Here is a 26,056-nt window from a genome sequence, read left to right on the forward strand (position 1 = left end):
TGCAAATCATGTTATTTTCATTGTCTATATCATATAATAATTAGTAGCATTATAATAACATTTAATCCCCGTTCATCAGGTAGGACATAACGTTTAAATATAAAGCCACCGAAAGGACATCCCTTACTTGAAAGATTCCTCACTAGTGTCTTGTTCATATTATTGAATCGTCTCAAATTGTATAAACCTTGTTCGCTGGTAAATGTTATCCATAGATTAATCAGTGGAGTTTTCATTGGCTACAGTTCTTATCATTTCACCCTAAAATATATGTCTGTTCTAAAGATATGGGTACTATATGTTTTGGATTTTTTAGGGTATGTCTGTGCTGGTGTTGTAGGTAGGACTATGCCAAGGTATTGTTTGTTTGGAGACACAGTTAATACAGCGTCAAGGATGGAATCAAATGGAGAACGTAATTAAAACAATAGTGTATCTCCTAAATAGTAGTCCAACTATTAGTTTATCTTAAAAAAAATAATAGGAACAAACTCCCTAAATATTTTATATGAACACTTTTATAAATCATTTAATTTTGTTTTATATCTGCACTGATATTTAAATGAACACAGAACTTTCAATACGATATTGGTTTTGGTAAGATTTGCAGACCGTCCGGAGGTCTAATTTTTGTCTTTGGTTGATAGTTGACCCATATAAAAAAGATCTTTTTATTTTTAAATAATAAACAATACACGTTTTTATCAATTTTCATCAGCTAATTTAATGAATTCCATGTAAGATATAGAATATAAAATCATCATAGGTACCAGGACTATAATTGAAGCAATAGGAATTCACAAAATCACAAATTCATTGAAAGTATTTAAGATTTATGGTTTAAAAGACAGAAGGTATATTACATGAAATGAATTTATGATTTTAAGTTGATTCGAATGGATTAATTTATTTAGATTGATAACAGAAGATGACTTTTGAACTCTATCAAATATGTGGCGGCTGAGCAATTCAGATTTGACATACATATTATAAGTTGGTTTTGTCTTCTCAAACGTCCATAGAGGTTATTACTTCACTAGGCTTGATGCACAAAATCATTTCACTAACATATGTACCTATTAGAAAACTGAAGTATGATGATTGTAGATGTGAAGTTTTTGTATAGAAATATGTAATCCAATTAGTTTTTACGAAAAACTACTTTTTCCTCAAAATATAGTCAATATTTATCTACGTTTACATTGATTTAGTATTAATATTAGAAATGTAACATGAAAAACTATATCATACTTATGAAACAGGTCAACTTAATCTTTTTTATGTTTCAGGTTTAATATGTTTAATGCAAACATACTACCAAGCATCGAAATTTCATTCATATTTATGATAAACATCAAAACAAAACGTGAAATAAAACATTATATGATAAATAATATAATGAGATTATGTATACTAAAAATCATACTGTTGTTCTTTTCAGCTTATAAAATTCACATAAGTGATGATACATATACAGAGCTGGCAATTGCTGGAGGGTTTCAGGTCGAGGAAAGAGGAGTAATAAGTGTAAAGGTAATGTTTGGTATTTTATTGTTGATACTTCAAAATACGGAAATCATAACCTAATGATAACATTTTATCATTTGAAATAAAAATCTAAGGACAGGATGAGACACAATAGGAAAACAAACGAAATCGGCAATATTTCTAGTAGTTAATTCTGACTTTTTTTCCTTTTTTCATTCTTGGCAGTCAAACAGTATATACATAAATCTTATTAAAAAAAATGAGCATTATATTTAGTGTGCATTGAGTGAAGAATGGGAGACAACTCCGATAATTTTAAATGAAAATTCAGTAAAAAATCAATTAGTCTTTCACAAAATTGAAATGGCTTAAATATCTAAATGTACATGCAACTTTGCAGCCTGGACATTTGTTATTGGCTTCAAATATCAAACTTAATTTGGATAATGCTGTTCACTTTATTGAATGGCTATATTTTGATTTAATCAAGATTATTTATACATTTGTAGGGAAAGGGCGATATGCGAACATGGTGGCTTACTGGATATGACCCTTGCAAGATGGATCAAAAACAATTTATGATAGAGAACAGTAAGGGGTATGAGATGTTTTGAGGATGGGATTAAAATCAGACGTGTTATACATGAAGAAGGCTAAAGTATACTACGATTTGCAGAGAGATTTTGTGCAGCAATTTAATTCTTATATATGTCCACGAGAAACTAACAATTGTTTTATTATTTTGTTAACCATACCAGGAAAGAAATATTATGTAGAGCATAAAAATGTTCGACATCACTAAAATAAAGGAAGTCAAATCGACATATCAAATCGATATATATATATATATATATATATATATATATATATATATATATATATATATTCGACCGAAAAAATATTCGGTTATAAGAAGTTTAGAAGTTGCCGAGGCAGTCCCATGTTTACCGATGTGATTTTTTTTAATAACAAAGTAGTTTTTCCCGGCCGCCTAGCCAGTTTCCCTATTGATTATTTTAAAAGTACTAAGTTCTTAAGTGGTATGACAGAGGGAAGGAAGTTGGCTGAATTGTATACATATTTTACTTTGTGGTTTGCATATCCGCCATGGGTAATGTCTTTATCGAAATAAAAAATTATTACATTTTTTATTTTTTTTAATTGATACCAATCTTTGATGTTTTGATTTTCATTATGTTTTCAAATAGAATTTACAGTGTTAATGGCATAATAAACTGCATCATCTATTTTTTGCAACCTCATGTCGTCGCCAGGTTTTCATTGATAAATTATAATACTTTCCATACACTGTTCAACGGTTATTTGCAGATCTAGGAGACATAGTGACGGCATAACACACAAAGCTTAGAACACGGGGAGCTTATTCACAAAGCATCCGTTAACTAATAAGAAATGCACATATTGTTTACTGCTATACACCTAAAAACCAACAATTAACCTACACTACATCTAGGTAAGGTGTCATTTGGTCATTTTTCAATTTATTATATTTTCAACTTATCATTCAGTTGATTTTGCTAGGGGTACCGTATACACCTCAAATGTGGGACATCGCTGTTTTATGTTTGTCCAAGTCCGTCTAAGTTTTTAAATGTATTTGCTACGTTTTCCCGAAGCATGTGACGTTTTTAAGAGTAAGAGCAAAGTATTGTCTGCTCATAGTAAGAAAAAATATGTTCTATCAGGGTTGACATGTCTTCTTAACATTACATCCTTGATAATCTCTGCAAAAATATTGAAACTTGGCACAACTTAACACTATACTTGTATATTGTGCCATAGGGTTAGGAATTTTTGATATTTGTCCTTAGATAGATGGGTTAAGATTACATGCGACGAATATCAAAGCATTTTTGATTATCTCCATTGCTTTGCTTCATTAAGCACGGGATAATGAAAACTGAGTTATGATATAATGTAATCATTTTCCTATAAAAAAAACAATGACTAGAGCAGCCTATATGAGTGTTTTGTGAAATTTGTTAAAAATGTTGAAACAGGAACACACCAAATCTCTGTACATGTATGAAACCAAACCAGGGAAGTTAAAGAAAATAAAAATATCAGATTGATAAAGCAGCAAAGATTTATATTAACAATTCTTACTGTATGATTTTCAAGCAAGCTGAAACGGACCTTATTCTGACATAAACATCTCATTCGAATAAATCAATAACTTTTGCAAATGGAAAGTTTGTGGTTACATGTGTACGCCAGTTTACGGGTAACCAATAATGGTAAGTCATTGGTAATTGGTATGCAGTTGTATCAGCATTAGCACATCTTATATCCATGGGAATTTCTTAGGTCCGCCCCTCAGTCATTGTCTAATGACTTCGAAACTTTTACTTAGATTAAATATGAAAGTTTATGATTAGGCCACTTTTGCGTTGCTTCATGTAAAAATAAGTGATTAGGTCAGTTTTAGATAAACCGGTAATGGTAAGTCAATGATATTTGGTAAACAGTTGTAATATAATTAGATTATGTCATTTCAATGGATTATATGGCCCGCCCCCTCAATCATGGTTCAGTGATGTTAGAACTTTTCAATAGTTTACTTGTTAAAATTTGAGATCAGGTCAATTTAAGGGGAACTACCGATGATGAGTCAATGATATTGTATAAACATTGGGATATCTCATATCCATGGAAATTGATTAAGCCTTGCACCTTCAGTCATTGTTCATTAGCTTTTTACGTTTTGCATAGTTTACATGTTAAAGTAATAATTTGCTTTAACATTTGATTAAACTATTAAATTAAATAAAGGCGAGACATATCTCTGTGTCAACAGTTACTTGTTAAACTATTTGCTTTCATATTCATCCCTGAAAAAAAACATTTATTTTAAATCGGTGCATGGCTGGTGGCTTATAATCCTGTTAATCTATGCAGACGAGGCATAAACACCAATTAAATTGCTACAGAAAGTATTTTTTCTCTTTGAATGTCATCATATTTAATAATTAAACGTCTATCAAGTTTATATAGGTGAAAATAGATGAGTTTGAAATAAAATTGTCGTTTTTTTTTTAAATTAAAAATCAATGAAAACTAGGAAATTTTTATATTGATGTTATTGATGGATCAGCATCTTTAAGTACAAAATAGCTCTATTTGAAACATCACAAACATGATTGTATAAGGAAAGTGACAAAATTGCATGACCATAAATTACAATTTTGAGTCTAAACTAAGATTTTTTCATAAAATCTCCGAAACAGGAAACCGGAAAACTTGTCAAACGTAATGCAAATTCAGACTTTTTTGTTGATATTTTTCAAAATATATACTGAATAAGTTGAAATATTTAAAATCTCTCATGACAAACAATATTTATGCTATGTATCTTGGTCATAAGCTTTCTCGAGTCTGTTCCTTGTTAAGTAGCACATTATGGTATTTACTATTAAGACTGAAACACAAATAAAGTAACCGAAAATTAAAAATAAAAGTAATAAATACTTGTAAAAAAACGAAAAAACAACCTGTCGTTTCCCTTAAAAATTACGCTACAACAATAACAAAGGCTGACATAAATTTATGATACTTCGAAACACTCATAAGAAAGGAAAAACCTGTACTTTTATTTATGTGTATTTCGGGTAGTATATAATATAGTATATATTTAAAAAAAAAGAAATGTATGTAATTTAATTCTTTATAGAGGTTATTTAACTCTGAGATTTATCATGCATGTTAACGAATACAAAATTGTTGTAGTTATACTATTTAAATATCATCGAAGCAACCGGACGTAATAAAACGGACATACAACAGGAAATAAGCCGAGTACAATCATAAGTGGACAATAATACATTCGAATTAAACAAAACGTTGTTACTGGCATTCTTAATAGACTATTCATACTCATCTAAAACATACTTGTAATGATATATATGTTGTGGTTCAACGGAAATTTGAAAACCATGTTATTCTTATTTGAAGTAGATATGAAAAACCCTTTTTGAATGTATCTTTATGCTCAGATTTTATTATTTATATCCCCCCACTTCCTACCCCATGTTACATGTATTGTATGACATTTATGCAGTTTTTTGTCCGTTAGACTTGATTTGATCTTGTTGAACAACTATATATGATACCATCGTCCTTCCATATTACAATTGATGGCTATCTATATCATCTCCTTCCGGATTTGAAGTTATTAGGCCGTGTAAAGGACATCTCACTTCACATTATTTATTTCACCCTGTACAATGTAAATTATGGTGACTGTGCACATTCAAATAATGAACTATGTTGAATAGTGAACCGTAAATCAACGCTTTGTGATTCAAGAAATACGATTTATTTTTAGATAAAGCGATCACGAACTCCGGCAAATAAAATAGTATGCTTGTCAAATATTTTAAATGGAATTGTCGCGCTTTATTTCGATAGCAACACATTTTTTATTAGTCAATTAAGTAACTAAAACAGACACACTTTACCAGAGACAGGTGAATGACATACAGATCGATTGTATTTCAAACTCAGGATTTGATAACCGTACACACAGGTAAGTTAGACACCTATTGTATTATTGACCAGTTGGCTGCATTGATTTTGATATCAGAATGTATTTTAAAGCTGGCGCATGCATGCTTGGTTACACTATTTTCTGTTTTAATGTTTAGGCTTTTTAAAACGTGTTTCCTGGCTCAGTGTTGATCTTCAATGTACGTTTATGTAAGTAGAGTTAACATGCTGTTCAATATCATAAGTTGATGAATACTACACCCAAATAAGGCATACAATTGCATGATTTTAATAAGCTCACGCGTGTACTGAACGACATAAACTTTTTACTATACCTAAAAAAAATAACCATTTCATGTGTGAGGGCTTGGAGTTCAAAGAAATGTAATTCTCATATAAGCCTTATTGACATGTATAATTCAAATACACAGATATGAAAAGATAAATAATATAAATCGAATATTTATGAAAATATTGTGTTGTTTTAAGTCAGTCAATGGATAGCTTAACACTATTTTATTTCGTGTTATTATACACCGTTAATTTGTTAATGATTTTTATAAGTTATAATCATCAATCAAATAATCTATAAATCTTTTAAAGGGATTTTAAGAATTAATGCAACTCCTATCAGGTTTCTTTAGATTTTAAAGCGGAAGCAATCAATACTAAAATGATGTATTACAAAGGGTAGTATATATCAATTAAAGGGGGGCAATAGAACATACGTTGAAGAAAGACAACCAGCTAAAGTGAATATTGAACATATAAATCATGTTTAGGAGGGGTATTTGGGAAAAAACAGTCGAAAAATTTCCTGAGCCATAAGGCGAATAGAAATTTCTTCACAAGACTGCTATCTTTTGCATGCCCTTATGAACATGTTATATCTGTTTTAATAAACCGAATATTAATATAGAAGTGGTTAAGTTAAAACATTCTTAATCTTATTGCATTATTCAGAATTTCTCTCCCCTCAAGATGTAAGCAAATACAACCGCCTTCCATAAAGCACATAAATGATCAGGTGTCTCCATGAAAGGTAAAAAGACACGTATACGTTTTTCCAAATACCACACCAGAGAGGATAAAAATGCATATCCTTGTGAATATATTCCGGCGATGATGTAACATGAAAAAAAACCACCATATTACACCCATCATCTGTCGACAAGTCAACCATCTCCTACTTTACACAAATCATCTTTCGATAAGTTTGCTATAAATAAAGGCAACAGTAGTACACCGCTGTTCAAAAGTCATAAATCGAATGAGAGAAAAACAAATCCGGGTTACAAACTATATGAGAAAAACAAAGGAACAACAGAAACACTGAAGTGCAACAAAAACAAACGATTAACATGTACAGTAATCACTTGTCACACCGGGACGCCAAAAGGTAACCATCTTCTACTTTACATCCACCACATGTCGACAGGGCAATCTACTTCTGCTAAACATCCACCAGATGTCAGCCATGCAATCTTTTCTGCTTACAGACCTGGGGTCAATTACATGCCAAATAATTAATTACATTTCAATTACATTGATTTTTAAATGTAATTAATTTCATCACAATTACATTGATTTTCAAATGTAATTAATTACATTACAATTACATTGCCAATGTAATTAATTACATTTCAATTACTTTTGTCCAAAGAAATATAAGAGCTACATTATTTAGAATAAAATCATAAACATGACAACAGGCTAGAATAGAACGAAACTTTTATCTATGCATGCACTTTTTAACAGTTCAAACATTTGTAAAAGATTTGTTTTAAGTTTTCAAATTTCTAACATTATTGTTACATTTAATCACTATTAGATTTTCACTTTGATTATTTGATTGCATTTCTTATTTCTATGGGAACAAATTTATATAATATATATATATATATAGATCCAGATGAATATATATTTTATTCTTAAAAAACTTTTTCTTAAAATTTCAAGTTTATATTTAAAAATGATAATTCAGATGTTAAAGGTTTTCTTGTGTACCTCGTGTGAAATTTGCAGTAACTTTCAAGCTTCCATACAGAAGAGTAATGGTAGCATTTTCCAGACTTGTCTTTTGGCAAGTCAAAATTTTCAAGTATTATTGGACTCCATTCTTGTATGTTTTGACTGCTGCTGTATTTAATTTTTTTTAAGAAAGTATTTAAAAAATATCCATCCATTTAACATATAAATATGATGGTTTAAAATAAAAATTGCCTTTGGCATTTTAATCAAGGGAAAACTTGTACTTTAGAATTAGTAAAATGAAAGGAATAACCTCAAGGCTAAGATTATTGTTACTTAGAATATAGCAAAGTACTCTCGACTAATGAAATTGTAGGATTGGATGCCTCTTAATTGTGAAGAATGAATGTAAATCATGTTCTTAGTAAGGGATTATCCTATTATTTGGGTCTATTTACAGTTCAAAACAAAGAGTTTCTATAACTGAGTTACAACTGCCCCGAAGCACATTTATCAGATTGAAAGGATTTATCACACAGTGATTGAAACTAACTAAAAGTTGAATTGTGAAACAAACAAAAATCTCAAAATAAGTTGAAGTTTACTGGTGCAGAAAAATTGGTACCGTGAATGTTATTATGAAAATATTAATAACTTCAAATTACTATAAAATTAAACAACACCAAAGCAATGCAAAAAATAAGAAAAAAAATCTTTCAGACAAAAAATAACCTAAATCTTTAGCTTTCCAAAACTTTGATAACTTGATCAGCGGTTGGGGAAAATAGTTATTTCCAATACATGTATTCCGATAAAAAAACCCAGGAATTTAATTTTGAACATATTAAAAACTTTTAAGGGCACTATTTTTGAACATTTCCCTGACACAATGAAACAGTATTTGATGTAAAAAGCCGGACCAAAATATTGGCTGTGAAATAAAATTTAGTTGTAACTCAAATGTATTGATTGGTTTAAACTGTAAATAAAAAAAGGATAATTCCTCACTAAAATATTATATGATTTACATTCATACTCACAATCAGGAAACATACAATTCCTACCTTTTCTTTCTATTGTTGTGTCACCTAATATATATAATGCTTTTTTTTTTAAATATTTCCCAAATGATAAGATAGTCCTCATTTCACTAAAACTAATCTATAAATGACATGCCGAAAAAGGAAGTCATGCATCAATTATAAACATTGCACTGACAATGAAATTAATTCTTGAATAGATCATTTGAGCCTTGAGCACTTTACAATATTCTAAGTTTGTAAGAGAATGATAATCCCTTACTTCATGATAAGTACTCGCTAACGCTCGTACTTAATCATGAAGAAAGGGATTATCATTCTCTTACATATACTTGTTAGAACAACATATTTACAAATTGTAGGTAAATAAATTGGTATTGTTTTTAATTTTTAGATTTTTTATGTAAACATGTGAAAAAATCAATGAATTTAAATACAGATAAAGATTATTATACATGCTATTATGTTAAATGAAATATCAAGAAATGTTATATTTTTTTATCATGATAAATATTTAAAAATATTTAAATCAATGAAAGTACCAAGTGTATACTAAATGCAGTGGAAACAAATTATAAATTGCATTAGAAAAGCCAAAAATGTTTAAAATTTCTTAGAAAATGTTTAAATGTAATTCAAAGTAATTCATAACTACATGAGAAAAAGGCAACGTAGTTCATTACTTTCAACTACATGTAATTGAAAATATGCTCAATGACACATTACATTGAATTACTTTCAAAATTGTAATTAATTACAGCTAATTACAATTACATTTTTAATTACCCCAGGTCTGTCTGCTTAACATCCACCGCATGTCGACACGGTAATTCTTCTGCTTAACACCCACCACCTGTCGACAAGGCAACCATCACCTGCGTTACATCCATCACCTATCACAAAGTTTTGTCGCCAAGGCAAAAATATCCTGTTTAACACCTATCACATGCTGACAAAGCAATTATATCCTGCTTGACAATCAATACCTGTTGCCAAGGCAACAATAATCTCCTTTACATCCATCACCTATCACAAAGTTTCGTCGACAAGGCAAAAATCTCTATTTTCACATCCATCATCTGTCGACAAGGCAATTGTTTCCTACTTTACACAAATCACCTTTAGTTAAGGCAAATTTTTGCTTTAAATCCATCACCTGTAGACAAGGTAACACTCTTCTTCTTTGCATCTTTCACATGTCGACAAGACAATCATTTTCCATTTTTTACATCCATCACCTGTCACACAATTAGTCTGATACAGTATGTCGGCAAGGCAACCATCTCCTGAGTAACACCCATCACCTTTCACATAGGTACGTCGATAAGGCATTCATCTCCTGTTATACCTTTATCACTTGTCACACAATTCCAACATCATGCCCAGTATTAATGAGTAAAGGATCCAAAATGACAAAAAATAATAATAATTTTTGGACGAGAGTGTAAGATGCGTACCGACTAGTAAATACAGATATCTTTGTCATGGTATCATTTAATATGCGCTGCTTAAAAATAAATACTATTAAATGATTTCTCGTTTGACGTTGTACCATCATCTTGATGTTATTTCAAACGTAACTGCTTTTATCGCGAAAATTAAGTTAAAGTATTTATTTCCTTAAGACACAATACAATTATGTATTTTTCAGATAAAGCTATAATGTCGACAACCTCGAATAAAGTATCTCCAGTTTCTAAGCAACAGAAGAGTAAGAATTATCAGCAGAAAGAAGCCTTATATGACGAAAGATATGATTTAGTATTGATGACAAGAATAATAATCGTTGGTGTTTTAGTATTAACGTACATCTACAATAACCAAGTTCAAACATGGATTGACCAACTTTGGTATTTTTTACTTACATCTACAATATACAATTCAGTATATTTTGAGACATGGTTTACAACTTTTTGCTATGCGTTTATAATTGCAATTTATCCATTTGTACTTCACTACATTAAACCGTTAGAAAAATACAAAATCCATCCATCAGTTACTTATGAACATCAATCAGTTTTATTTCTTGTGTGGAAAGCTATTCTTTATATGGCGCCATTAGCTACCATGGACACATTCATTGTTAAAAAGTATCATGGAGTGCAACCTGACGTTTGGGATGACAAAAGAGTCAATTGGATTCAGACGTCACGTGCTTTACCGGAAATGCCACCAACAGTATTGCAATTGGTTGTTCATTTGATTGGAAGCGTTTTGTTGTTTGATTTAATTTTCTTTTTTATACATTATTCACTTCATAAAAACTTTTGGTTGTATAAAACATTTCATCGCTACCACCATGATCATGACGTTCTTCATCCACACATCACTGACCAATTAACGGTGACCGAAAGATTATCTCTCGTATTATCTGCTAATTTTGCACTAAAATGTTTCAATAGCCATCCACTTACAAGAACATTTTTTGTTCCAGTATTTGTTTTTTTATTAGTAGAAAACCATACTGGTTATGACATACCTTTAGGAATACACCGAATAATTCCATTTGGAATACTCTCAGGGCCTGTCAAACATTACAACCATCATGTTAACGGTGAAAGAAACTACCAGCCTTTTCTTAATTATATGGATTATATTTTTATAAAATAGTTTTGTATGATATACTTTTAATATTTGCTTTTATATCGTATTTATATAGAAATGAAGATCTGTGATAACGAGCACAGGGGAAACTTATATTTCTTTAAATAAAATTACAATAATCAAATTCGTTGTTCATTGATACATATGCTATGATATACTGTGAAAACAATACCATGATACAACTGTTCTTTATTACTCTATAGAGTAAACTATAAGTTGCGTTTTTGTGTTGATACATGTAAAGCAACGTTTTCATGCAGAAAAAAAAAATGTTTTAAGGAGTGGGCTCAATTGGAGCCCATTTGAATGCCAGTTGTCAATTTTTTGAAACAGATTCATTAGCAAATATTATGCCTTCTATTGTTACACCTTATCGTGAGTAGCCTTTTCACTGTTTTCTAATTGAAATTTATTGTTGTTCAGATGTACATGAAAGATATCGTCCTGTATATAAGAATAAGAATAAGAATAAGAATATTTATTGAATCCAATTAAAGGGCCCATTTCCGAGCATATACATATATATATAGTATTAATTATACAGTAATTTTTTAGATATATTACATTAAAAATAAATGATTAAATAACTATACTCCATACCAGATGGGGTTTGAAAATAAATAAAATAGAATATTAACCCTCTCGAATACATAAAAATAAATAAACTACTGTAACAGCTCTACTACATGTATATTTAGTTAGTTACCGGAATGCAAATTTTCTCTTATTTCAAAGCAAGTACTTATAAATCTTGACACTGACATATTAACATTTTCAGACTCACATGACATTAACCAAATAAATTGTTCATACTTTGAAATAAAAGGGAAGTTTTTACATTGAATGCATGCTTCATTAAGAATACAATTCCGTTCCTTTTCATAAGCAGTGCATTCCATTAAAAAATGAAACTCGTCTTCAACCTGCATATTTTTACACTGACCACAAAATCTTTTATCTTTATCGATTTTTTTTTATATCTACCTTCCTCAATAGCTAACTGATGAGCACTGATTCTATTGTATATAAGAGTAGATAATAGAAGGACTTCAATATGTTTTTTTTTATAATTTTTTTTTTCTTCATGAATTTACAGGTATTAACATATATTTATCTTGTGGCACAAAAATCAAGCAAGTGAAATAAATAAACATAATAAGCATACTATGATATAACAGTATGAAATCTATGGATTAAGTTTGATAATAACATTTTCATTAATATAATAATAGTAGTAATATGATAGTGAAAGAACATATATGTACATACATATGGTATAACAGTATAATATACATTCAAATATACACCAGTCTAAATTGAAAACAACGTTCAAACCTATGATTGCGTTGGATAAAAACCGCAATTCTTATACGTGTGCATGTAAAACAAATTTCTTGGAAGAGGGGTCTAAATACAGCACAAACAACATTTTCCAAAAGACTAAAAAAGTGAAAAGTATATTTTAACAAAACGCATTTGACTAACAGGTCGAACAATGGATGTTCTTAAACCCTGCTGACTGCCATTGACGATTGCCAAATATATTGATCACCAGATGTAACATGAATCTTATATTTAATTTAATACGAAACAGAAAACAATAAACTTGCGGAGAAGATGATATACCGCAAACATGAGGTGCAAAAATTTGTACACCATATCCGTATTTCGACAATTAATGTCTCTTCAGTGATGTTAAGGATCGAAACGGTATTTGGAAGGCCATATAATTTACCTCAATTTAGGATAGACTCTTGAATTTTAAAGAGTCGAAATAGGATGAATGGATTATATAAACCCGAAGGAAAATATAATACAAGCCCAAACGAAAAAATATAAACCAGTCTAAATTGAAAACAACGTTCAAACCTATGATTGCGTTGGATAAAAACTGCAATTTTTATACGTGTGCATGTAAAACAAATTTCTTGGAAGAGGGGTCTAAATACAGCACAAACAACATTTTCCAAAAGACCAAAAAAGTGAACATATACATATACACATAAAATATACACACATATGTATATGAATTTACACCATTAAAATTTATTCAGTGACCTTAGCCCAGGAGTTCCAGTACAAGTTGTATTCTTCCACACTCAATTTTTTTGAAGAAATATGTTTTTTTCTAAAATCAAGTTTTCTTTAATCTAATTTTGAAGTCCTTTTATATGAGGTTTTACATCTGGCATCTAAGATCTGTAAATGAAGTACTTTGTCAGTAGAATAACTTTAATTTTGATAAAATTCAATTTATAATTTTCATAGAGGCCAAAAATGACAATATCCAAATTAAGTGGAATTTCGATATGTACTATAAACAAGGTATTAAATAAAACTGGAAATCAACATCGAGTTTAGAAAACCTGCATTACTTCTTACCGCTTTATTTCATGCTGCTAGTAAGATTATTTTTTAATTTGATGTTACTATCATTTTTTTCTTCTTAGTTGATTTTTTCATATTCAACCTATTTATTATGCTTTAAAGACATATTGTGCATAATAACTTACCTTAAGAAATAAATTGCAAACACTTGATAGTATGACTAAACCTTTTCATGTTATGTAAACATGAAAACTTGAGAACTAAGCTTACTCCATGCATGCATGGATGAAGGAAACTAATGTTAACTTAGTCCATGCTTGCATAGACTAAGTCTACTTGAATCATTGAATAATTTCAAATATCTATGTAAAGTTAGTTTAGCTCATGCGTTCATGGACTAAGTCTGTTGTGTTAGTCCATGCAACATAAGTTGCCTTCGTCCATGCATGCATGGAATAAGCTTAGTTCCCAAGTTTTCATGTTAACAAAACATGAAAAGGTTTAGCCATTCTATCAAGTGTTTGCAATTTATTTCTTAAGGTAAGTTATAAAGCACAATATGTCTTTAAATCATAATAAATAGGTTGAATATGAAAAATCAACTATATTTTTTTAGGAAAAAACCTAATCCGAAATCACGAATTGGAAACCGACATCACGGATTATTAAACTGAGATCACGGATTATAAATCCAATATCACAGATTGAAAACTGAGATGACGGATTGGGAATCCAAAATCACGGATTAATTTTATTTTTTATGTGTCCCTTAATGGCTTCCGTATGACGTTATCCGACAGAATCAAACACCGAGAACCTTGTACTTTTTTTTCTTTTTATTGTGTGAAATTAGGTATTATTAATCTTTACTATGTGATTATGATACACACTTTATTTTTACTTATTACTTATAAATTTAAGCCTGTACTTCGTACTACCGTAAAATACGTCAAGATATATCCTGGTTTATAAAATTGTTACATGCTCGAGACTAAAACTACCCTTAACAAACATGTCGTATATATAACTTCTTTGATATCCTATAATATTCGAGTGAAAAGTACTTATCTGCTTCCTGATTACAGGTTGAACCATTCATTTTCGTGACAACTGTATTTATGGATTAAAGTAAATTTATTGGATATGACGTCTAAGTGTAAATTTAGCGAAAAACAAAAGTAAATTATTTCATGTATTTTCCGTCATTTAAATTTCTTTTTTTTTCACTTTTATTTCATTTTTTTCATAACCAAATCAAAAATAAGGAGATGTGGTAGGTTTGCTAATGAGACAACTCTCCAACAGGGTCCAAATGAAATGCTTGTTAACAACTATAATTACGACCTACAACAATCATCAAAACCCATATCGTATAGTTGGCTATACAAAAAACCCAAAATGACAAAAACGAAAAAAAAAAAAAACAACCTGATTTATGACAAAACAATAAACGAAAATCATTTACGACAGACACCTACCAACGACAACCACTAAGCATGTTACATATTAAAATTCCTAATTATACAACCATTTGTATTATATAAGCTATCTTATTTTCATAAACCATTCAAATCCCTTTCGCCATTCTTAGTTATTAACATCTTCCCATGCTTTATAACGTGATCTCGTAGTGATTCTTTGTTTAAAATCGATTAAATATATTTACACCTTCTTATCTAAAGCATGGGAATCCAATATGAGGTACGAGCATATGACAATGTTTCTCTTATTTCCGTATAAAAACCCTTCTGCCGACGGGATAAGTATCGAAATGTCAGATTTGTTCCCTAAAATCTTAAGATTTGTTTAATTAGCCTTCATCATGTTCAACTTTCTTGAATGCTGAGATATGTGACAAACATAAACATTTTATGTATTTTGTATTTTCATTTGGTGTATGATAAACAAAATAAGTAAACCTGTAAATGGATTAAAATTGAAACTGAAATATGTATAATAGTATATCACATCATATTCACCATGTAATTGAACTTTGCGTCGAGTATAAATTTGTAATCTACTCGTCCCGATTACGTATTCATTCAGTGATATAAGTCTGTTCAACGCCATTAATTGGAAAATGTGAAAAATACTGGAATCGCAAATCAAGAAAGATCTAGGGATTCAATCATGTAAACAACCCTTGCAATACATACATTTCCTGTTTCCAATTCCAAATTCACACCACAGACCAGTGACACGACAAAACCGGTCATATCCACCATTTTCTTCATAAGGAAATGACTGTACCAAGTTAGGAATACATGTTTTCCATTTGTTTGATGTGTTTGAGCTCTTGATTTAGCCTTTCCAATTTGAATTTTCCTTGGAGTTCGATATTTTTGTGGTATTCAAATTTTTATATCATTAGATAGAACATAGTGACCATTTGGGATCTGTAACAAATGTAAGAGGAGGGTCGGGTGGCTATGCATCACCGTCCCCTCGTGTTTGATTGAACCAGTCCGGATCATCCGGACAAAGATTAGTTCCACTGGGACTGAGCTCTGGCAAATGAGACCAAAAACAGATGTTCAGATACTTTAATATTCTAAATAAACATTATATATGTATGATGAAGCAAAAACGTAATTTAGATAGATAAAATCCACAGTCAAAGTGTGCGGAGCTATTTCAGCTCCTCTTGGTCCATTTCAACACCAATGACCTGTGTTTCTTTGATAATAAAATTGAGAATGGAAATGGGGAATGTGTCAAAGAGACAACAACCCGACCACAGAGCAGACAACACCCGAAGGCCACCAATGGGTCTTCAATGCAAGGAGAAAGTCCCGCACCCGGAGGCGTCCTTCAGCTGGCCCCTAAACAAATATGTATACTAGTTCAGTGATAATGGACGTCATACTAAACTCCAAATTATACACAAGAAACTAAAATTAAAAATAATACAAGACTAACAAAGGCCAGAGGCTCCTGACTTGGGACAGGCGCAAAAATGCGGCGGGGTTAAACATGTTTTTTGAGATCTCAACCCTCCCCCTATACCTCTAGCCAATGTAGAAAAAACAAACGTACAACAGTACGCACAGTAAAACTCAGTTTAAGAGAAGTCCGAGTCCGATGTCAGAATAGGAAACAAAAGAAAATAAACAAAATGACAATAATACATAAATAACAACAGTTTACTAGCAGTTACTGACATGCCAGCTCCAGACCTCAATTAAACTGATTGAAAGATTATGTCTTCATCATATGAATATCAGGCACAATCCCTCCTGTTAGGGGTTTAGTATTATACCATCACAAAATATATGAGTAGAACATAACACGTATCATGCCAAATACTGGTTTTAGAATAAATGTGTGCATTTCCGATGCAAAGACCCTATGAGTGAATCAATATTAATACCAAAATATGCAATCCTAAATGACTTGACAACAGTATCGTAACTATATCCTTTCCGAATAAGTCTGTTTAAAGGTTTGGTTAGCTTTTGATGTGAATGCCGACATTTTTGTGCTTTGTAAAGAATATTACCATAAAATATTGGATGTGAAATACCTGAACGTATAAGATGTCTGCATGTTGATTTATATTTACGAATGATGTCCTTGTACCGATGATAAAATTTAGTAAATGTTTTGACTAGTTTGTGATATCGAAAACCCTGGTGTAATAATTTTCAGTAATACAGAGATTTCTTTCATTAAAATGAAATACGTTGTTACATACATGAGCGAATCGAACAAGTTGAGATATATAAACACAATAAGATGGTGACAAGGGAACGTCATCATCTAAAAATGGACCCGTTTCATGCCAACAACTGGTTTTAGAATAAATATGTGTAATTCCGATGCAAAGACCCTATAAGTGATTCAATATTAAAGCCAAAATATGCAATCTTTAATGACCTGACAACAGTGTCGTAACTATATCCCTTCTTAATAAGTCTGTTTAAAGGTTTTGTTAGCTTTTGAGGTGAATACTGACATTTTTGTGCTTGGTAAAGAATATTACCATAAAAGATTGGGTGTGAAATACCCGAACGTATAAGATGTCTGCATGTTGAGTTATATTTACGAATGATGTCCTTATACCGATAATAAAATTTAGTAAATGTTTTGACTAGTTTATGATATCGAAAACCCTGGTGTAATAATTTTTCAATAATACATAAATTTCTCTCGCTAAAATCTAATACGTTGTTACATACACGAGCGAATCGTACAAGTTGAGATATATAAACACCATAAGATGGTGACAAGGGAACGTCACCATCTAAAAATGGATAATTAACGATAGGAAATGAAAAATCATCTCTTTTATCATAAATTTTTGTAATAAGCTTCCCGTTAATGATATAGATATCAAGATCGAGGAAAGGACAGTGGTCATTGTTAGTATTAGCTTTATTTAAAGTAAGTTCAACAGGATACATTTCTTTAGTATACATACTGAAGTCGTCATTATTGAGAGCCAATATATCATCCAAATATCTAAAAGTATTGTTAAATTTTTGTATCAGATGTTGTTTCGATGGGTCTTTGCTGATTTTAGTCATAAATTGTAACTCATAACAATACAAAAACAGGTCCGCAAAAAGTGGTGCACAGTTAGTCCCCATTGGAATTCCGATAACTTGACGATATACGGAATATCCAAAGCGAACAAAAATGTTATCTAGTAAAAATACAAGGGCAGATATAGTATCAAAGCATGTCCAATTGACATAGCTCTTTTGTTTGTTGCTACTAAAAAATGACCTAAAAGAGTTTGAACATATGTATTCGCATTCCAACTTTGAACAGATTCAAAATCACCAATATATGCATGCAATTTATCAAGTACTTCAAACGAGTTTTTCACACTCCAAAAGTAGTTAATTCCACTATTTTCAAAGGCCTTATTTGAACAATTTATTATCAGGTTTTTGATTGTACCAAGTGTACTAGTAAGTAGAATAGACAATTTAGTAGTGGAACAATGACTTGAACTTGAATCTATATTTGTAAGGTGATTTGTGTAGCTTCGGAAGCCAGTACATAGTGGGACTTTCATTGTATTTGGTTCTGCTTGTAAAGAAGTAGCTAATAGTTTATGTTTGTTACAGATATCGTTTTCTGAAAATGAAGTCAGTTGGAATGTTGGTGAATTCGAGATTTCCTTTTGCAGAACCTCAATGTAAAATTTACGTCAAACTATAATGATATTATTAGCAGCTTTATCAGCCGGGACAAAAACAAATTCCTTGGCTAGTTCTTTTAGTTTATGTTTGATACGAGAAATAGGATTTTTATGGTTGTTGTTAAGAGTAAAATGTTCTTTAAAATGTTGTATACGTATATCAACTATCTTCATTACTGAATTAAAAAAAGAGTTCAAAGATTTTTTGTCAGCTTTTTCCCGTTTTATCCATTTCAAACAGTAAGCACGAAGTGAGAAGTGGATGATATTACGACACTCATTCCAATTAATAATTGACGGGGGACGATATTTAGGTCCTTTACTGAGGAATGATTTTAACTCTCGGTCGCGAACGATGTTAAGGTCTCCTGTTATAACATGGGAAATGGGGCCATTAGTGTATTCGGAATTACTACAGTTACATGACGTAGGTGTATTTTCACTGATATTTACATCTTTACAGACTTGGCTATAATTAAACACAAATTTTCGGGTAGATTTCTTGTAAATATAACAAATAAGAGGGAGTTCAGTTTTATCAAAATATCCAGGAATTTGTTCTTTAACAGAATGGTCGTTAAAAATACCGGCAATATTTACAAAATCAAAACCTTTATTGACATACTTTATTTTAATAAAATGTTTTTTATGATCTTCAGGGCGATCAATTTTGGGAAACAGTTTAGAATAACAATATGCCATTATAATTTGAACGATTTCATACTTAGGACTGCAATATGAAATTGTGTTGCAATCCTCTAAAATTTTATTTAATTTATTTATAGGTAAAGAACAGAGCTTGGTTAATAGATAATGTCTGCCGTTGTTTTTTGAAATAGAAATTAGGTCCGAAATATTTGTATGGTTGGTCCGAAATTTACTTTGATTGCAATTTTTTCTACGCCCATGAAAACGGTTTTTACGAACAGTTTTAGAAACTACATCCAAAATGTTAACAGAATCGGTTCTTGATATATTACCAATTCCCATGATATTATCATTAAGACCGAGAGGGTAGACTGTCTGTAATTTTTTAATCCAATTTAATTCAATTATTTTCCGTGATCGTACAAACTTTGAATGAGATTCACCAGGCTGCTTATTTACTACTTCTAAAGGTTGAACTGTTAAATATTTAATAGGATGATTGTGCTTTTTAAGATGTTGATAAATGAAACTTTTGAATTTATTGGGTCTTTTAAAACGATACAGGTGTTCTTGAGTGCGTTTAGATAAATATCGTCCAGTCTCACCTACGTACTGAATACCGCATCCCGGTTTGTTTCATGTGAGAAAATAAATAATACTGTTTGTTTTTCAAGTTATATTCAAGTCTATTCTTTTCACAAGTACATCTTAGTAGGTATAATTCCTCCATAAGAATGGCAAAGTCTTCTACAAAATATCATGTAAGTTGAAGAAACGTCTACAAAATCATCACAATACAATTTCATTTAAATATTCAACTCATTATTCTGCTCTTGCACAGTGATATTGTTCATTTTGCGTCATCCAATATTCTTGTCAAAGGAGATTATTTCAGCATCTCCGTTACACAAAATAAATTAGTCTCTATAGGTTGCAGTCTTGTAATTGACTGCTCCATAGGCTTACATGCAAAACAGCTGATCTTTGAAAATAAAAAAATAAAAAATGCTACATAGAAAATGTTTTTCATGTTCATATCATGTATGCACTAATGTGAAATTGTGATTAAATCGAAAAAAAGTGGGTCATGCCACGAAGAATAAAAAGTTATGTAACCCTGAAGTCAAAACTGTTCTTTTTTTCTACTTTCTGTTTGCTGTTTTTACTAGACCGCACCACTTCCAGTAAACATGATATCCTTCCACTTTTCTGGATTGATATCCCCAAAAAGATGCAAGATTTTTTTTAAATCTATATATATGTTTCAATTCAGCATAAACTTTTAATCAAACAGAAAAAATTGAGTCCAGAAAAAAATAAAGAAAAGAATAGACTATTTTATTTCTCTCCATGTTTCGACATGCACCGGAAACTGGAGTTGTAATACAAGACTGGTACCTATAGTATGGTCGGATCATATGTTTTCGAAAGTCATATGAATTCGTACTATGCATGCTTTTTCAATGGAAATTGTGACGTCACAATGCACTCCTTATAGCATCAAAACCCATGAGACGATGATATTTGAAAACAGTGTGAACTTACTCGTAACCACAGAACGTATCACACGATGGTTTCAGTTGTACTTATTTCTTAATGGAGAAGAAGGGATATGATATGACAAGAAATCCTTACTCGCACTTGACAAAACAACAGTGCTATGATAAACTGGATTGTTTTTATTTTCATTTGTCAACTTTTCAATTAAGGTTCATGTGGACCCTTTGACTAAAATGGCTGCGTATTCACCTAAAAAGTTACTCTTAGTACAGACAAACTGGTGTATCTGAAAAAGTTTTAAGGCATCGCATGCCCTAGATAAATAAAATTCAAATGCATTGTATGTTTTAGAAAATTTAAAAACTTAACTGGATTTTGCAGTGCACTTTTTTCGTCTCTGCAGAAGATGATAAAATTAACAAACAGTTGAGTATCACTTGATATGGTCCACTCAGGTACACAGTTTAAATCACCAATTATTGCCAGGTATCTAATGTCCATCTATTGTTCATGTCAATCAATACAGTTAACTTCAATTATTACCTGTGGGGAATTTCTCAATCCTCTTTCCCAACTTAGTCTATTTTGGCACCTTCTGGAGGAACAAAAAAAGTGCACAGCAAAATCCTGTTAATTTTTTATTTTCTTAAACATAAAATATATTTGAATTTTATTTATCTAGGGCATGCTATGCCTTAAAACTTTTCCAGATACACAGGTTTGTCTGTACTCACAGTAAATTTTGAGGTGAAAATGCAGCCATTTTAGCCAACGGGACCACATGAACCTTAAAGTAACTTACTCCTCCCCTCATATTTTAGTTCTGACTTTTTCACCAACAGAGGTTTTAAAAAACTACTCCAGCCAGGATTTAAGGAAGAAAGACTGAGTTTATCTTTGAATAGGATGTATTGAATTACAAATAATAGCTTGATCGTTGTAGTGTCATTGTCCTTACTGGTGTTCAGTAACTTTCTTTAATCTTTTAGTACTTCATTTAAAAGGTCTTATCAATTAGAAATCTCATGATTTTATTTGGAATTTACAAATCAAGGTAAAATCATAACCCCTCTAATGTCATGAACCACGGAAAAGAAGTGAGATCAAGTATGACGACTGGTAAGCATCTCCTGCTATGCATGCATTAACCATCATGCAATTAAAATCTCAGTCAAGATGTCACAATCACTTAATTTATAGACCAGGCGTTTATCCTGGAATCTAAAGGTCTAATAAAAAAAATATTCATAATATTAAAAGTTATCATTGCCCAAGAGGGACAATGAAACTTAAGGAATGCAGTGTACAAAACATAACATAGAAAACTAAAGATTGAGTAACACGTACCCCACGAAAAACCGAGGTTGATATCAGATGCTCTTGAAGGGTAAGCAGATTTAATCGGTACTTCATTAGAAAGTTCCCATTGAAATAACAAAAAACATCGACAGCGAGGTGAATTCAAGTGTCTATGTTCCGGACCATATGGGTATTTGGACCATACGCGTATGGTCATGACCATATGCGTATACTCATATTGTTATCAACGGGCCGGAACATATGAGTATTTAAACCTTGTAGGTATTTTTTCGAATAATCCTTACTTCCTTTGCAGGAACACACAGCTCATTCTCTAGACTATATACGACACAAGTTACTATCTGAAGTCCTTTATCTTTTACACATTGTATGAATCTTTGGTGTATCTGTTACATTCGTCTTCATATTGTCGATATTCGTCCGTAATTGAAACCGCATGCGTTTGGGGCATGTAATTTTTTCTCTCTTTTTTTGGGTTTAAATTATACTAGTCAACAAAAGAAACTATACAAGGCAATGTATTATCCATATATATTGAAACTGGATAAATTGTAGCAAGGTAAATAATTGCCCAGTTAGTCTAATATTTAGAAGCTTTATTTTCTTATCAAAACCATTGATTTAAGGCAAATACGCGAACTTTTTATTTCAAAAATTTATTTTCACCCCAAAATTCTAAATTCGACAATAGAACTTAAAACTTTAAAATTAAACATGGTCTGCCTAAAATTTGTTTATGCCTGTGCAGATATTTGAATACTTTATTCTAATCTTCGAAATAAAGTGCCGACTTTTGTCATCACTTTCCGGAAAATAAATTTGACCCCTGTGTTTAATAACACGGTATTTTCTCATTTCCCAATTTGGTCAGATTCTTTTAATCATATGCATTTGCTTCGCAAATGAATGCTTTTCATTTGATAATTTAACAGTTTTTCCTATTTATTATATTTTATGATAAATTAGAGTTCAATCTTGTGTATCGTTACTTTTGTTGACTAGTAAAAATTTTTTATTAACAAAATTTAATCTTATTTCTGTTTATTTTCATTTAATTGGTGTGTTCTGGCTCTTATTGATACGATCTTACTGTCATTGTTAGATCGCATGAATAGGAGCAAGAAAACATTAAATGACTAAAAATAATAAGAAGTATTTAAGAAATTTCAATTTAATACAAACAAATTTAAACATCAAACTAAATTAAAAAAGAAGAAATAGGGTTCAATGATCAAAGTTCCTGTGAGTTAAGCAATCGACTTATTTCATTTCATTTATTAGATATTTCTTGAATTTATTTTCCAAAGTCGACATATTGCGTTTCGAAAGGACAACTCGATAATGATCATGTAAAAGTTATTTCATCATAATTCTAAAATGTTAGTAATATTCTCTTTATCAAATAAATCATGTAACAATGTGATTGGATAAGTCAAAATTTCATTTTTAGAAACTCTTAATTCATGTGACACCTTTTCGACGTTCACCATGTTAATTACCCGGACCATACCATTACGCGTATGGTCGGACCATAATATTACAATAATAACAAATATTGAATACTATACGCGTATGGTCCAAATACTCATATGGTCCGGAACATCTATTCAGAAGAAAAACCATGCTCTGAACTGATTTGCTATCAAATTAAATCAAGTTTTATTAGGCTTTTTTTAGAACGAAACTAATCAGTCTTATTTTAAATAAGACTTTCATTCAATCTATTTTTAACAATATTTAGGAATAACATCTGAACGCATATTTGATATAGTAAGCTATTTTTTGTCAACTTGAAAGGTTTCTATTTTTAAAATGACTATATTTTAAAATATTACATTCAAATTCTCTATCTCATTATCATAAACCCAATCAATAACTTTTCAAACTTGTTACGATTGCACAGAAGTAAACATATTTACACGGACTTATTTGAGAATTATATATCTAATTTGATAGGTACTAGGATATAGAAAATAATTTCTTATAACGATTCATTTGGCAAAATAGGCGTAAATATATATTAGTGGAGTGACAAATCAAGAAAAGGGTGCTTATTTTAAGACTTTAAAAAAGATTTTTTTGCAATGCCAATACATTAATCTAACTTTTTTGCCACTCACAGCCCTTTCATACGGTGCAGTTTTTTTTAATAAAATGGAATGAAAAAAGACATTTTGATTTTTGTTAATTTTTTATGGTCCTTTAACATTTGATTTCGCATTTATGAAGAGTTTAAGTGATTATTCATATTGTTAAACTAAATTAAAAATATACCTCCTATTTATTCTTATTTTTGCCCGTTTTTACTCAGTTTAGGGAATACGCACTCTGTTTTTTTTTAACGAAGTAGTTACAACATTTGTAAATTTGCGTTAACTCGATATTTTCCAGATTTTCCGAAATAACAAGTCATAAAACTTCATTTTGTATAGTTATGAAACCACTCCCGATCAATATTTAAATCTTGCTTTATATTTCAATGAGATTCCGGATTTAAATGCCTAAACGATAAAAAGTAAAATTATTTTTATTGACATATCGCTTTAGGGAAAACAGTCATATTTATTCTTCCATAGGCGGCAATACTAGCATTTTCTAAATTTACCACTTTTCATTAAAAAAAACCCGGACAAAACAGTTATGTGTGGTATTAGTACTTTATCATTCTGTTTTAGAAATGGCCTTCTTTAAAGACAAAAGTAAGCTCCGATTCCCTTTTCAGAAAGCAGTCAACAATTTGTCCCATTTTGGACCGGCTTTTACAAAAGACTATCAAAGTTTACACGTTTGTAGCCTATGCTCCAGTCATAGATGTCAAACCTAGTGACATGGCAACAGTATTTACAACTATGAAATAATGTTTAGATATGTCGAAACGTGCCGGTCAACAATACGCTGTGCGAACGTTTGACCAGCAATTGTATAAATGCTGATGCCAAACAAGTGAAATGGTCTATGCCAGACGTTTTTTAATCTCACATTATAAGACTCGAAGGATTTCATGTACTTTCCTGTTTGATAAGTTAGTAAGTAAGTTATGGTCATCAGCTAGACATTATAACTTACTTGTTGAATCTGGAACTTATGCTCCAATACAGTAGACCAGATGCTTGTTGGCAAACAGTTTAATCGTGGGGTTCAAAGATTTACTTGAGGCTTTCATGGCGCTTTTATTTAAATTCTCCAATTGGTGCAGAGACGAAAACCGTTTAACAGTATTGAACCAAATGTATGGAAGGCGTTCTTTGACTGTGACACTGTAGGTGCAATTTTATCATGCTTCTTCATACCAACCGGACAAACTATGATAGGTGGACACCATGCTACATATTGAATATGTTGAATCTGCCTGAAACGGAAATTTTTGTCAGGTGAGTTTTCAGTAAAACAAAAACCTGGAGTGATATGGCGTCAGAGAAAACTATCATTAAAGATTACAAAGATTGTAGCGGCATTATAGGACTCACAAGAAAAAAAGCCGATTTACTTCGATGGATGCTTA

General features: G+C 30.9%; 2 protein-coding genes across 4 annotated transcripts in view; both read left to right on the forward strand.

Annotated features, from left to right (window-relative positions):
• The window catches only part of LOC127733868 (atrial natriuretic peptide receptor 1-like), a 73,510-nt gene extending 71,180 nt beyond the window's left edge, over positions 1–2,330 (forward strand). For both annotated transcript variants that reach the window (XM_052243307.1, XM_052243317.1), the window contains 3 exons: positions 317–415; positions 1,442–1,533; positions 1,998–2,330. In XM_052243307.1, the coding sequence (XP_052099267.1) occupies positions 317–415; positions 1,442–1,533; positions 1,998–2,102 (296 nt within the window). In that variant the 3' untranslated portion in view covers positions 2,103–2,330. The remainder of the gene's footprint in view (positions 1–316; positions 416–1,441; positions 1,534–1,997) is intronic.
• A 3,559-nt stretch (positions 2,331–5,889) lies between these two features.
• Positions 5,890–11,733, forward strand: LOC127733875 (cholesterol 25-hydroxylase-like). 2 transcript variants are annotated; one of them, XM_052243326.1, is made up of 2 exons: positions 5,890–6,034; positions 10,657–11,733. In XM_052243326.1, the coding sequence occupies exons 1-2, from the start codon at positions 5,980–5,982 to the stop codon at positions 11,613–11,615; spliced, it is 1,014 nt and encodes a 337-aa protein (XP_052099286.1). In that variant the 5' UTR covers positions 5,890–5,979; the 3' UTR covers positions 11,616–11,733. The 2 variants fall into 2 exon arrangements, with proteins under 2 accessions (XP_052099286.1, XP_052099287.1); XM_052243327.1 differs by lacking the exon at positions 5,890–6,034 and adding an exon at positions 6,120–6,194.
• The last annotated feature ends 14,323 nt before the right edge of the window (positions 11,734–26,056 follow it).

This window comes from Mytilus californianus, unplaced genomic scaffold (genome assembly GCF_021869535.1).
Source record: "Mytilus californianus isolate M0D057914Y unplaced genomic scaffold, xbMytCali1.0.p SCAF_1, whole genome shotgun sequence".
NCBI classification, from domain to species: domain Eukaryota; kingdom Metazoa; phylum Mollusca; class Bivalvia; order Mytilida; family Mytilidae; genus Mytilus; species Mytilus californianus.